Genomic DNA, 15,301 nt, shown 5'->3' with positions numbered 1-15,301 from the left:
CTTTTGCTGGCAGATGATTCAAACAAATTAATACTCTTTTGGATTTAAAGGGGAAAGAAATTTATATAAAAGAGAACTCTGTATTGTGAAATGAATTCTGGTATTTTCTGATAAGCCATTACTACAATATCAAACATGAACAAGGTCAAATAACTTAAAGGAGAAAAGCTTCAATAGTTTACAAAATACAAGTTGATACTTTTTTTATTGACACAGCAATTTGACTCTCCTTGGGCTTCCAGCTCAATGGAACCAAGCCTCTCCCAAGACTTCGCTGCCATGAACATTCATTTGCAACTATTCAAGAAAGTTTTTCACATTTTTATTTTCTTCCTTCTATTTCTGCTCTTTATTCTAATCCAGCTAGCCCAGCCATGGCAAATGACAGCTTTTAGCCAGGGGCTAGTGGTCACAGTTCCGTCAAGAACCTTTTATGTTTGCCGCCTGAGTTTGGCTGCAGGGTTTCATTGTTCTATAATAGGAGGGACACTCTTCTCTTTAGGGCCTGGAACATGAATATCTTTGAGAACTTAAGAACAACCACACTGACTTGCTCAGGGTCACAGTAGAGCCATCTGTAAATATTTAACTTCACTCCCAATTGGACTCCGGTTTGAAATTTTTGAGATATGTGTACATCCTATTTGTGTAAGTTAAAAGGTCCAAGAAGAGCTGATATATAAAATAAAAAGATGCCTCCAGATGGTTATGGAGTAAGAAGACCTCAAAATGAGCTGAATTTAATGCTTTCCTTTAACATCTGTTTTGCATGCAGGAAAGAAAAATGGAGAGATAGATAGAAACTTTGATACTCTTGACTTACCCAAGAGATCTGAGACTGCTAAAGGTAAGTTTTACATGTGAGTTTTCAGCTGGACAATATGGGGATCATTTTATAAATGTGCATGCGTTTCTTTTTGTGTGTATGAGCAAATTTACAAAACAAAAGTATGTGCATATTTCTGCTTTAAAAATTAGCCACAATTCCTGGCTTTTTAAAAATATATGTATATGAATATTGCAATGGAGAGATGCTATGTGAAACACTAAGGGCAAGGGTGTCAAAGTCCCTCCTTGAAGGCCACAATCCAGTCGGGTTTTCAGGATTTCCCCAATGAATATGCATGAGATCTATTTGCATGCACTGCTTTCATTGTCTGCTAATAGATCTCATGCATATTCATTGGGGAAATCCTGAAAACCCGACTGGATTGTGGCCCTCAAGGAGGGACTTTGACACCCCTGACTAAGGGGCTCATTTTCAAAAAAGATAAACGTCCAAAAAGTGGCATAAAGAGGCAGATGGACATTTATCTCTCCAACATTTATCGCTATTTTGAAAATCTATGTTCTAGAAGGATATCTACCGTGTTTCCACAAAAATAAGACCTACCCTGAAAATAAGCCCTAGTATGATTTTTAAAGATGCTTCTAATATAAGCCCTACCCAATATAAGCCAATTTTCTCTCACATTGGGGCGGCATGGCAGGAGGGATTGGGCATCGCTCCTGCTTTTTGCTGCTGGGGGGGGGGGCTTGGCATGGCAACAGGGAGTGGGCATCCCTCCTGCTGATTTTCACTAGTGTGTGTGGGGGGGGGGGGCATTTCCGGTGCCGGTGGGGGGTGTTAATGAGGCAGATATTGTGTATGTGCCCATTAAAAAAAAAAAAGGTGGCAGGAGACTGCTTTTAGGGTTTCCCCTACCTTTCAGCTGTTCGGGCTTCCCTAGCTGGTTCTGCATATGTGTGAGAGTCGCTCTCTCAGCGATCAATTGGAGAGTCGGGAATTATGACTAACCTCCGCGTGAATCATTTGCATGCAAACTTCTTAGTGCATCAATAGCTCTTTTTGAATCAGCCAAAAATTGGATCAGAGCAGACCCACATGGTCTTACTGATCCTCTGTAGTGCATCTAGCCCTAGGTGCTTATCTCAAAGTGGTAGGTGCCTACCATCCAATTAAATGTAGTTAATGGCAATTATGCAGTGTTAATTGTCAATTCTCAGTGCCAATTAAGCCTTTTAAATAATTAAGTTAGGTGCCTAGATTAGTTAGGTGCACCGATCTAGGCACCTAATTTTAGCCGTCGCTTATAGATTCGGGGCCCAGGCGTGTATGTTGCTGTTGGTGGATGAATGGGCATAATTTGGGTGCAGTATGGATGGAGCACACAACAACCTGCCTAAATTACAGAATACTGTAATTTATACTGTAATTTATACATAAGAACATAAGCAGTGCCTCCGCCGGGTCAGACCATAGGTCCATCCTGCCCAGCAGTCCGCTCCCGCGGCGGCCCAAACAGTTCACGACCTGTCTAAATCACCAGAAGGGGCCCCCATGCCTCCTTGGTTTCCTAATTGAGTCCTATCTTCCTATCAAAGTCCTAGCCCTCTGGTCTTGCACCTGCACGACCTGGTTGGGTTTCTACATTTATTTTCTGGTTAGCTTTCTCAATATCCCACAATCCCTTTATCCCTCAGGAATCCATCCAGTCTCTGTTTGAATCCCTGTACCGTACTCTGCCTGATCACTTCCTCCGGTAGCGCATTCCAAGTGTCCACGACCCTCTGGGTGAAAAAAAACTTCCTTGCATTCGTTTTGAACCTATCTTCTAACATATGCTATATTTAGGCTCAAACATTGAGACAAATATGCATGATGTCTGTCACTTGCACTTGTATTCTACTTTACAGAAAAGGCTTACAGGCATCAGCTTAACCTTTTATCCAAGTGCTCTGTTATAGAAGTATCCTTTGTGGTTTACAGACATTAAAATACAGGATACAATAACAAATAAAAGCTCACTTCCCAACTTACCCTCATGCTTACAAACTCATATTAAGTAAAAAGCATCATAATCTTTCCCAAATACCTAAGAAAAGAAAAGCTTTATTAACAGCTTCCAGAGCCTTATTTTCTTTTTCAACAACAGTAGGAGATCATTGTAAAGTGCAGCTCCCTATAATTAAATACTAGTTCTCATATATAAGCTGACCTGAGTTTAGGGTGTCACGGAAATGCAGAAATAAACATACACACTGCTAGGAGCAATACCTTGGGAGCATCCTATTCAGCGAGACAAATTGATGATGTCTCATTTTAAGACAGTTCTTTTAGGCACTTTTCATGTAATTTTAAAACATTGAGTATGTTTCTGTGTCTCTTCATCTACAATGGAACTGGCACGTAAGGTGACTTGTTTAAAAAAAACAACTCACCTATTTATTTGCATTAAATTATTTTTAAAATGTTGATAGAACAAATGATTGGTTACATAGACCTAGTTAAAATGCTAGGCAATAAGACTGACCTATGAGTACAAGACATATGCAATACGATGGTGTTCCTTCAATACACTTCACTGTACATAATGTGGCTCATTAAACTTGTTTTCTCCATTTTTTTCTTAAGCTTTTTTGCAGACTAGTAGTTTATGAAATAATGTCACTGTAGCAATACTTCAACCATAATTCAGCAGCTTTAAACTGTTCTGAGTGACAGAAAATCAATGAAAATTAGATTGCTCTTGTACTTTTTATTACCCAACCTAAGACTTATTCAAAGATGGGGCTGTACATGAGGGGGACATTATTTAATAGGATTTAACCAGGCAGGAGAGACTTCTGTCTGTATAAATCACACTGACAGGGTGATCCCCAGATTTTCAGTGACACATAGCTAAACGGTACCACTGGAAATCCAGGGGGACCACTGTGGCACTGCCCAGTTAGTGCTGGAATGGTCTGAGGATGGAGTCTGGACAGTCAATATTTACCTGGTCAGCGGCAGTTTTCAGACTGCTAATTAGATAAAGCAAAATGGCTGTCCTAACTTTATCCAGCCAGTTATCCAGGCACCAGTCTGAATATCACCCAGCACCCGGATAACTTCCAGCAGTCAAGCAAGGCCCAGATAGCCACCACCAGTGTCTGCATGAAGTCCACCATTGAATATCTGGCTCATGTTCTGACCATGGCAGTCAGTGCTTTAAAATCACTGACCACCGTGGGCTCAATATCAGCCTGGTGATTTTCATGTGACTCAAGGAATCGGTGATCTCAAAAGTACATGTGACTCATATTCTTTTGTTGGGTTGATAACAAGTATCGAAACCTGTAAACATTGCATCAAGGTCCACAATGGCTGCCTTAACTATTAGGCAAGTATAGACAGTTGCCTAGGGCAGAATCTTCATGGGAGCAGCAAAAAGCAGTTGTAGTCAAAGCAAACAAAAGGTCATGACAACCACATTATAGGCGTTGGAACGGGGGAGGCCGCAGGGGCCTTGGCCTCCCCAGAAATTGGCGGTTGGTTATGACTCTATTCCCCCACCCACCTCCTCCACTGTAATTTTAAATCTTTAAGCAGCCACAGCAAAGCATCGTTTCGAAATGAAGACTTCTGGGGCAGGCCTGCTGATTGACGCTGCACAGCAGCTGCAGGAAGATTTTAAATTGCAGCAATTGGGGAAGGTAGGTAGGAGAGTTGGGAGCTAGAAAGAGAGGTCGTATCACAGGATCCTGCTGGGGATAGGATGGAGCTTTTGGGCCCCCCCCCCCCAAATGAAAAAGTATTCCACTGTCAATAATAATTTATTTTCTTATAATAATAATAACTTTATTTTTCTATACTGCCATAGTCAAACTGACTTCTAGGCGGTTCACATAGAAAGAAGGCTGGACAATCAGCGAATTACAAAATGCAAGAAGAAGGAAGTTACATCATGAATTGGAGAAGCATGGGGAAAGAATACATGAGAGAAGAAAGATGTTACATAGTACAATGGGGTTATAAGGGGAAGAAAAAAAAACAAAACCTGAGAGAGGTAATCTGATTAAGCAAGGAATTTGCCAAAAAGAACGGTTTTAATTGATTTTCGGAATGTGTTGTAGGTCTGTCTGGCTTTATTTATGTGGTTTCCCAGCCAGGATTGCTGTCTGTTTGCTTGGAACATGAAGGTTCTGTCTAGGAAGGATTTGTATTTGCAGCCTGTGATCTTTGGGTATGCAAATATGTTTTTGTTTCTGGTTGTACGTGTGGGGTTGTGTAGAGTGAAGTGTGTTTGCAGGTAGGAAGGTGCTAGGCCCCAGACTTTCTCGAAGCAGATACAAGCAAGTCACATGAAAATCACCAGGCTGATATTGAGCCCACGGTGGTCAGTGATTTTAAAGCACTGACTGCCATGGTCAGAGCATGAGCCAGATATTCAATGGTGGACTTCATGCAGACACTGGTGGTGGCTATCTGGGCCTTGCTTGACTCCTGGAAGTTATCCGGGTGCTGGGTGATATTCAGACTGGTGCCTGGATAACTGGCTGGATAAAGTTAGGACAGCCATTTTGCTTTATCTAATTAGCAGTCTGAAAACTGCTGCTGACCAGGTAAATATTGACTGTCCAGACTCCATCCTCAGACCATTCCAGCACTAACTGGGCAGTGCCACAGTGGTCCCCCTGGTAGCCACAGTGGTCCCTCCACAGGTAGCCAGTGTAATTTCTTGTAATAGGGGCTAATGTGGTCATTTTTCTCAGTCCGAAGATCAAGCAAACTGCAGTGTTTTGCACTAATCTTAATTTTTGTACTGTTTTTTTGGGGATACCCAGGTAGGCGATGTTGCAGTAATCTAGGGTAGATAGGATCAGCGACTACAGAGGTAGGTTATAGAAATGGTCAGGAACCACTTCACAGGTCATAGACCTGATGGGCCGCAGCGGGAGCGGACCGCTGGGCGCGATGGACCTCAGGTCTGACCCAGTGGAGGCAACTTCTTATGTTCATATGTTATGTCAAAGTATTTTTTAATAGTCCTTAGCTTCCACAGCATGTAAAAGCATTTCTTCACCAGTAGGTTTATGTGGTCAGTCATGGTTAAGTGAGTATCTAGAGTAATGCCCAGTATTTTTATGGTTTTGGCGATTGGATATTCATGGCCGTTTATTTTTAACGATGTTTTTGTTATTTTGTTGTTGGGGCTTGCCAAAAAGACTTTTGTTTTCTCTGTGTTTAGTTTTAGTTTGAAGCTGGTGGTTCATTTTTCAATTTCTATCATTGTGTGTGAGATCATTTAAGGGGATTAGGATGAATATATCATTTGCGTATATATAGTGTTTTAAGTTTAATTTTTGTAGTAGGTGACCTAAGGATGCGAGGTAGATGTTGAATAATGTAGGTGATAGAGGGGAGCCTTGGGGCACCCCTGATGGGTTTTTCCATGGGTTGGAGTAATTTCCGTTGCTGGTTACTCTGTAGGATCTGTTTGTTAGGAATTCTTGGAACCATTTCATTACCTTTCCTGAGATTCCTATTGCGTCAAGGCATAGTAGCATGATTTCGTGGTCTACTAGGTCGAACGCACTGCTGAGGTCAAGTTGCAGAATCAATGCGCTTTTGCCTTTGCTGAAAAGATCATAGAGGTGGTTTAGTATGGAAGCTATGACTGTTTCTGTGCTGTATCCTTTCCTGAAGCCTGATTGGTGTTCACTAAGGGTGTTAAATTTGTCTAGGTAGTCTGTTAGTTGTAGGTTGACCAATCCTTCCTGTAGCTTTGTGAAAAGGGGAATGCTTGCTATGGGTCTGTAATTGGTTGTTAGTGCTGTTGAGGTTTTTTGATCTTTGGGTATCGGAGTAATTAGTATGTGTCCCATATCTTTGTTTAATGTTCCATTTGTAAGGGAAATTGTTAACCACGTGAATAGTTCCATTTTGAAGTTAGGGGGGGCAACTATCATGATTTTAGGGGAGCATTCATCGAGAAGGCAGTTAGATTTGGAGTAGTTGGTGAATAAACTTAGGAACTGGTGCCAGTTTGGGAATTCGAAGTGATCCCAATTCATGTCTGCTCTGGGAACCTGATCATGGGGTTCAAGGTATTGAAGTGTATTGGTTGTGGGTGTGGGTGTGGGTAGAGTAGTTCTTAGGTCAGTGATTTTATTTTTTTAAAAGTTAGCTAGGGTTTGAGCGGATGGAGTGCTCTTATTGTCCTTTTTCAGGATTCGTGTTATGTCTGTTAACGTTTTTACTAGTTTGAATAATTCTTTACTGTTTATTTTTGTTGAACCAATTTTTTGTGCGTAGTACTTTGTGCGTTTTTCTTTGATCAGAATTTTGTATATTTTCATTTTTTGTTTCCAGTTTGTCTTGTCTATTTCTTTGTTTGTTTTTTGCCAGATTCTTTCCAATTTTCTTAGTTCCTGTTTGTTGGTTAGTAGCTCTGAGTTGAACCATTCATTTGGTGGTCTATCTTTCTTTTTGTATGTTTGGTATGGGGCTATTTGGTCTAAGAGGTCTTTACTGAACTTTTCCCATCTTGTTGGGAATTCCTGTATTTCGTTGGTTGTGGGACGTAGCTCATAGTGAGCCCAGAATTCTGTTGGGTTTATGGTACCACGACTTGTTATTGTTTTTGTGTTTTTATTTTTGTATTTCGGTTGAGAGCTCTTTTTTTGCCAGTGTAGGTTGAAATTGCCAATATAGTGGTCTGACCAGATGCATTTTTTCCAGGTCCCTGTGTAATATTGTATTCTTGGATCAAGGGTTTCTTTTTGAGAGAAAGTAATTATGTCTAGTTTATGTCCTTTTTCATGGGTTATCTCTGTCTGGAATTGGAAAATCGAGTGACATTAGGAAGTTGGCAATTTCGGTTACTTCTGGTTTTCCCTTTTGTTCTAGGTGTATGTTTATGTCCCCCAGAAGTAGATTGTATGATCCTTTTAGTGTATTTACGGTTAGAAATTTGAAGAATTCATCTCTGGCGTTTGACCATTTTTTGGGTGGGATATAAAATAGAGTAGTAGTCAGTGATTCTTCTAGTTTGGCGTTGGTGATTTTGCAAATTAGTATTTCTAGGTTTTCTGATGTTTTGGAGTCTGAATTAGAGTAGTTAAAAGGTTCTTTTAGTATAACGCCCTACCATTAATTCAAATGTAGATTGAGAGATTATATAAGATATACACTTATCTGCCTTTTAAAAGTATGATGTCCAATTATGCATTTTATAGTATTGTTGTGGGATGAGCATCATTGTTGAGTTTAACCCTTTAGTTGGCAGATGGTAAAATGGCTGCTTTACATAACTTGATGTTGAACGAGAAGAACATTGCCCAGTAACAGACATTTGGAGAAGAAGATCTCCCATAAGTGCCAAAGAAGACACATGTTGCTTCTGAGCAACAATGCCAAATAAAGGATTAATTATCAAAATCTTGGAGGAGTAGTGGGAGACAGGTTCATCTAAGGCAGGGGGTGTCAAAGTCCCTCCTTGAGGGCCGCAATCGTCGGGTTTTCAGAATTTCCCCAATGAATATGCATAAGATCTATTAGCATACAATGAAAGCAGTGCATGCAAATAGATCTCATGCATATTCATTGAGGAAATCCTGAAAACCTGACTGGATTGCAGTCCTCGAGGAGGGACTTTGACACTCCTGGTCTAGGGCATCTAATATCCTGGTACTGACACTGAGGCCCATATTCTATAAACGGCACCCTATCAGCGTCTAACTTAAGTTGAAAACGCTATTTAAACAAAATTAAAAGTGGCTTTTTAAAACAAAAAATGTAGGCACTTACTGATGCCTTAAAAATTGACACCCGCATTGCGCCTACAAAAGCGCTTTACAACACTTAATGCCACCATAGGTGTGGCTAACATCAGAAGTCACCATACAATATATAGCAAAAAATAAAGTCCAAAATCAACAAATAGTGACAAACACATACAATAGCGCTAAATCCAACTTCACTCGTTATAAGATTCTCAGATCGCCACCCAAAGCAACAGTTGAGATGTGGCAACACTCCTCATTGATCCATTTTTAACATGTGATTCAAACTCTATTTATTCTTACGTTATTTTAATTTCGATTTTTCTCAATGCTTCATACTAGACTTATATGTGCATTATAATCAATGTAGCTTTTGCACCAGCCCCCACCAATGCGTTTCGTTCCTTATTCAGGGTTGGGGAACTGCCAGAGCAAATTATCAAGCTAACATAGCTTAGCCAGTCATAGTTACGCCGAGTTATGTTGTTGGGGGCTAGTGCAATCATGCAGCCATGAAAAAGCTAAGTTGATTATAATGCACATATAAGTTTAGTATGAAGCATTGACAAAAATCGAAATTAAAATAACATAAGAACAAATTGAGTTTGAATCACACATTAAAAATGGATCAATGAGGTGTGTTGCCACACCTCAGCTGCTGCTTTGGGTGGCATTCTGAGAATCCTATAACGAGTGATGTTGGATTTAGCGCTATTGTGTGCTTAACGCCAGAAGTGGCATTAGGCATTGTAAAGCGCCTCCATGGGCGTGATTCACATGAAAGGTAGGCGCTGAAAACCCTGGCCTACATTTCCAGCGCCTGCCTTTCCTGAAGCCATGATTCTGTAAACGTCACTATCACGTGATTGACGTGGGGTCGGCGGCCATTTTTAAGGTGGCTCCTGCCAAAGGCACAGTTTATAGAACCTGGGCCTGAGGTACACAAAGGACTAATGGCACCTCTGCCTCATCAAGTATGCTCTAGCCACCCAATATTCAGTGCTATTTAACCAGCCACGAGCAGCTCCTGGCCAGTTAAATGGCACTGAGCTACCTAAGCGCTAATATGTAGTGCAAGATGGCTGCTGAATATTAGCACGTAGCGGCTAGCCTGATCACCGGCTCTGTTGTGTGACATAGCTGGTTAACACCAATTTTCATTGGCTGACTGGCTAAGTTTTGCAGCCAGATAAACCCTCATTAATAGCAGGTTTATCTTTGGCTATTATAACTTAGCTGGCCAGCCAGTGAATATTGAATTAACCAGCTATGTTATAAGTAGCTTTTTAAAAAACCTGGAAATTCAGTGCTGGTCACCGGATACAGCCCAGCATTTCTGGGTTCACTTCTGACTGCAGGGGATAGCTGGGCTGCCTTCCATGGTCTGAAAATTGGGCCCTAGCTGTGTAGAGCCAGTAGCTGAAGTACGTGTGCACTGTTGCTCCCTCATGCATTTTAGACTAAACAATCCCTGCAAAAAATGTGCTTTTTTCCAGGCCTGTGAGCTTCAGAGTTTTTAACTGGTTCTGATGAGATTAATTAGCTACAATTAGACCACATTGGCATTACATATTTAATTGGATAAACACATTAATGCAGACCCAGTCAATCCACTGAAATATATTCTAAAGGACTCAGCCATTCACTCGTTTACCCACATCTTCCTTCAATAACACAGGTTATTAAGGCTGTAGGCCTTAATCTTTGACTCGGAATGGGGCTGAAAAGTATATTATCAGTCATAATCTGCTAAAGTTCTCATGTAGACTGTAATGCTGGATAGAATTGATCCAACTTGCAGTTATAGATTTCATTTAAAATATAAAAAAGTATGCCATGGATTGGAAACTATTGATTTCCCCACAACTCATGTAACTTATATTGGCCTCCAGATAGGCTAAAGAAAAGTCATAAATATTGAAGCATAAATGATATAAAAAAGAAATATGTACAAAAGATATTATCGTCCAAGTTTCAGGAAAGTCCTACTAAAAAAATCTCTTATCCGTGAATGGAAGCAGAGAAAGCTAACTCTGTGCACCATTCAGGCAAGAGAAATTCAGCCTTGGGAGGTGGCAGGGATATGATTTTCCCAGAATGCAGTAACATATTTATTTATTTATTCATTTTTATAGCCCATCCTCCCAAGAGCCCAGAATGGGTTACAATAAAATTATAATATAAGTAAAAATTAGGTACTTGAAAATTCCCTAACTGTCCTGAAGGCTCACAATCTAGCTAAACTACCTAAGAAAACAAATTATTAAATAATAAAGATATATTGTTAATATTTCCAAAAGAGATGAAGAAAAAAAAAGAAGTGTACTGTCGATAAAGACAAAAACTACATCAAGGTACAACTAAGAAGCAGCAAACAAAAGAAAGAACCAAAATTAGGCCATCCCACAAAAGAAAGGTATAATAAAGCAAATCAAATCCCATTCAGTCTCCACAGTCTCGCATGTATTCTTTGAAAATGTCTTCTATAGATACAGTGGCATAGCGAGGGTGAGAGGCGCTGAGGGCGGGGGCTTCCTTCCCCTGCCCTTGTCTCCACCCACCCCACTCCTTCCCCGATCCCTCCTGCCAAGTGCACGCCCCACTTGTTTTCCCCCCCTATCTCTAGTTGTTCACCGCCATGAGCAACAAGAACTTCAATGTGCTCCTCGCAACCCCATCGGCACTCCCTCTGATGTCACTTCCTATGAGCGGCACCCAGAAGTGACATCAGCAAGAGAGACAACGTGGTTGCAAGGACCATATTGAAGTTGTTGCTTGAGGCAGTGAACATCCAGAGGCAGTGGCGTACCAAGGGGGGTGGGGGGAGGTCCGCCCCGGGTGCACACCCCAAGGGGGGTGCACAGACGGCCACCCTCCCTATTCTGCCGCTGCTGCCATTCCTTAACCAGCAGCAGTGGCAGTAAACAGGGGTGTCTGCGGGTGCTCATCGGCGTTGCTCAGCTTCTGGACAGCTCCCCTGTTGAAAGCTGCGGGCGTCCGCTCCTCTCGCGATCCACGGTTGCATCAGAAGCGTTCTCTCTGATGTCATGAGAAGGCTTCTAACACAGCCGTGGATCGGTGAGTGTAGACGCCCGTGGCTTTCAGCAGGGAAACTGGCCAGACATGCTGGGCAGGGAAGGGGGGAGGGTAGAAATGCTGGGCAGGAAAGGGGGGAGGGTAGAAATGCTGCACAGGGAAGGGGGAGGGTAGAAATACTGCAGTCAAGGGGGGGAAAATGCTGCAAAGGCAAGGGGGGAAGAAATGCTGCTGCTGCACAGAAAAGGGGGGAGAAATGCTGCTGCTGCACAGAGAAGGGGGAGAGAAATGCTGCTGCAGCAGCACCCAATTGGGGAGAGAGAAGGAAGGAGGGAGAAGGAAGACAAGGGAGAGGAACCAGGATGCCAAGTCCATGGGAGGGAGGGAAAGGAAAAAAGGAAAGGAGACACCAGACCATGGAGGGGGAAGAAGAGATGCCATGGCATGAGGGAAGGGAAGGAGATAGAGATACCACACCATGGGGGTGTGGAGTGGGAAGGAAGGAAGGAATGAAAGGAGAAGAGAAAGAGAAAGATGCCAAAGCATAGGGGAGGGGGTGGAGACAGAAAAATGGAGAGGGGGTGAAGCTGAAATGAATCATGTGCAAAGGAGAGAAGGGACCCCCAGATATACAGTTTATTGAAGGGACATAGAAAGAGGGAAGATGCCATATGGAAGAGAGAGAAGGGGCAGAGAGAGTGTGGGCAGTAGATGGAAGGGGTAGAGAGAGAGGGCAGAAGCTGGGTGGAAGGGGCAAAGAGAGGGCAGATGTTGCATGGAAGGGAGAGAGGACAAAAGCTGTATAGAAAGAAGAGAGCAAAGAGAAGATGATTAAAGCAGAAATGACAAAAGGTAGAAAGAGTTTTTTGTTGCTTTACTTAGAATCAAGTATTGATAAAAGTTTCTAAATAGGAAATGGAAAAAGGCAATTTTTTGGACTAAACCCCTGTCCTCGGGACAGGATACCATAACAGCAGTAGACTGTACTGTTCTGAAGAAAGATTTGGCCTCTGAAAGCTAATTGAAAAATGGATTAGTCCAATAAAATAGTATTTTCTTATTTCTCATTATTTGTTTTATTTTTATTTGTTAATTTGTAAAGTGATTGTTATGTATCAGTTTTTTCAAATTTACATCTACTATCTTTATATTTTGCACAGTATTAGGGGACATGTGTCACTGTTTTTGTGGTGTTGTGGTGTTGCATTGTATGCAGAGTCTGGTTTCTTGGTGGTTCAGTTTAACTTTTGTCTAAATATTTCTATTTTTAGTTTGTGATTATTCCATATTGGGCGAGGGTGTATCTCTGTTCTGTATGTATGAAAGGGACATAGTTTTCAGTTGGCATTGACTACAGGATCAATTGACTGTGCGGGATCTGACTTGTTTAATTTTACAATGTATGTGTTGGTGTTCTAGTGCTCATGCAGTGTTTAAGATGCTGCTTTTTCCTAGGTACACTCTTGTCCGATATGTGGATTGTTACTAAAAATCATATTTTTGATATAGATGGTGGGGGTGTCAAAAAATTATGGGCCCCTGGTGTTACATATGCTAGGTACGCCACTGTCCAGAGGTATGGGGGAAGGGAAAGGGTGACATGCGTGTGGTGAGGGGAGGAGTGGGAAGAGGCGGGGCAGAGAGGAGGAGGGGTTTTTTAAGAATCTAGGCCTCAAGCAGTGTTCCCGCTAAGCTGCGTTGGCCTGCGCTCGCGCACAAAATATTACATCGCAGCGCAAAGTTTCTCTTCACAGCGCACACACGCGTCGGTAAGGTAAGGGGACGCATTGGGGGGATTGCACTTCCCCACAATTGCCATGCTTCGGTTCCTCTTCTTCCTTCCTTCCTCCCCCCCCCCCGCGGGACCCTGCGGCACCATCAACTCTTACTCCCTCTAATGTCGGCCCTGCAGCTCCAGACTTCCTCGCACCTTCTCCCCTCCCCCTTTGGATCGCTATTATTTTAAATGTTATAGCCGCGGAGCTGTATCCATCAGTGGAGATGTCTAACCTCGGCCTGCCCCGGAACTCTTACTGCAACAGTGACTTCCTGTTCCTGCCTAGACGGGCGTCTGCTGCAGTAAGAGTTCCGGGGCAGGCCGAGGTTAGACATCTCCACTGATGGATACAGCTCCGCGGCTATAACATTTAAAATAATAGCGATCCAAAGGGGGAGGGGAGAAGGTGCGAGGAAGTCTGGAGCTGCAGGGCCGACATTAGAGGGAGTAAGAGTTGATGGTGCCGCTGGGTCCCGCGGGGGGGGGGGGGGAGGAAGGAAGGAAGAAGAGGAACCGAAGCATGGCAATTGTGGGGAAGTGCAGAGCTGCAGGGAAGAGTGTTGCGGTACCCAGCTGGAGGGAGAAGGAAGATGAGGGAGGGAATTAAAGGAGATGCCAGGGCTTGGAGCGTAGGAGGAAGGTATGCCAGTCTAAGGGAAAAGGAAGGGGGAGATGTGAGAGCATGGAGGGGGAGCGAAAGATGGAAGAAAAGGAAAGGAGAGAGATGCCAGAGAATCAGGGAAGGGGAGATACCAGACTATGAGGAGAGGTGTGGGAGAGGGAAGGCGAGGAGAGAGATGCCAGACCAATGGGGTGAAAGGAGAGATGGAAGGGGGAGGCATACAGTTTCTGGAAGGGGCATAGAAGGAGAGAAGATGCCATATAGGGGAAGAGAGACGGCAGACAGTGGATGGAAGGAAGAGAGTTACAAGAAGATGAGGAAAGGAGAAACCACAGAAGACAAAGGTAGAAAAAAATTTCTATTTATTTATTGCTTTAGGAGACATGTGTCACTGTTTCTGTGAAGCATTGTATGCAGAGTCCAGCTTCTTGCTGGTTCAATTTAACCTTTGTCTATGTATTTTTATTTTATCCCCCCTTTTACAAAACTGTGAAGCGTTTTTAGCACCAGCCTTGGTGGTAGCAGCTCTGATGCTCAGAATTTTATGAGCATCAGAGCTGTTACCTCCGTAGCTAAAATCCACACTACAGTTTTGTAAAAGAGGGAGGGGTTAGTTTGTGATTACATATTCCTTACTAGGCGAAGGTGTTTTCTGTGTTCTGTGTGTTCGAAAGACATGGTTTTCTGTTAGGATTGACGGTGTAGGATTGATCTGTGCTGGTCTGGCTTGTTTAGTTTTACAATGGGTGTATTGATGTACTGCTCACTGCAATATGTAAGATGCTGCCTTTTCCTAGGTACTCATGTGTGACGTGTGGTTTGTTACTAAAAATCATGTTTTTCTTACAGATGGGGGGGGGGGTGCCAAAAAATGATGGGCCCCGGATGTTACATATGCTAGGTACGCCACTGTATGTAAAGATACCAGAAAGCTGGCGTAGCAAAAACTTCTAAGTTTTGAGTATTTAACCCTCCCACAATCTCACGGGCACTCGTTTCAAGTTTATTGAGATTTTGATTTAAACGCAATATCAAATATTTTCAATGCGTATAACAAAAATAAATTTGGGGAAATAAATAAAACCATTTGAACCAGTGTTCCCGCTAAGCTGCGCTGGCGTGCGCTGGCGCACAAAATATTACATCGCAGCGCACACGTTTCTCGTCACAGCGCACGATCGGAAGAGGCGTACGGCAGATGGCAGGGCGGCGAGAGGAGAATCGGGTGAGTTGGCTCATAACTTGCTGGCGCCCGATATTTTTGGCTCACGGTGAAAAAAGTTTGCTCACAACACCCGCCCGCTTAGAGGGAACACTGG

At 42.7% G+C, this 15,301-nt stretch overlaps 1 protein-coding gene across 7 annotated transcripts in view; it reads left to right on the top strand.

Moving 5' to 3' along the window:
- Positions 1-15,301, top strand: part of ARVCF (ARVCF delta catenin family member) — a 394,108-nt gene that overhangs the window by 304,903 nt on the left and 73,904 nt on the right. For all 7 annotated transcript variants that reach the window (XM_033955207.1, XM_033955205.1, XM_033955206.1 and 4 more), the window contains exon 8: positions 776-847. In XM_033955207.1, coding sequence (XP_033811098.1) covers positions 776-847 — 72 coding nt within the window. The remainder of the gene's footprint in view (positions 1-775; positions 848-15,301) is intronic.

Source organism: Geotrypetes seraphini, chromosome 8 (genome assembly GCF_902459505.1).
Source record: "Geotrypetes seraphini chromosome 8, aGeoSer1.1, whole genome shotgun sequence".
Classification (NCBI taxonomy): Eukaryota; Metazoa; Chordata; class Amphibia; order Gymnophiona; family Dermophiidae; genus Geotrypetes; species Geotrypetes seraphini.
This window is presented reverse-complemented; position numbering and strand designations above follow the sequence as displayed.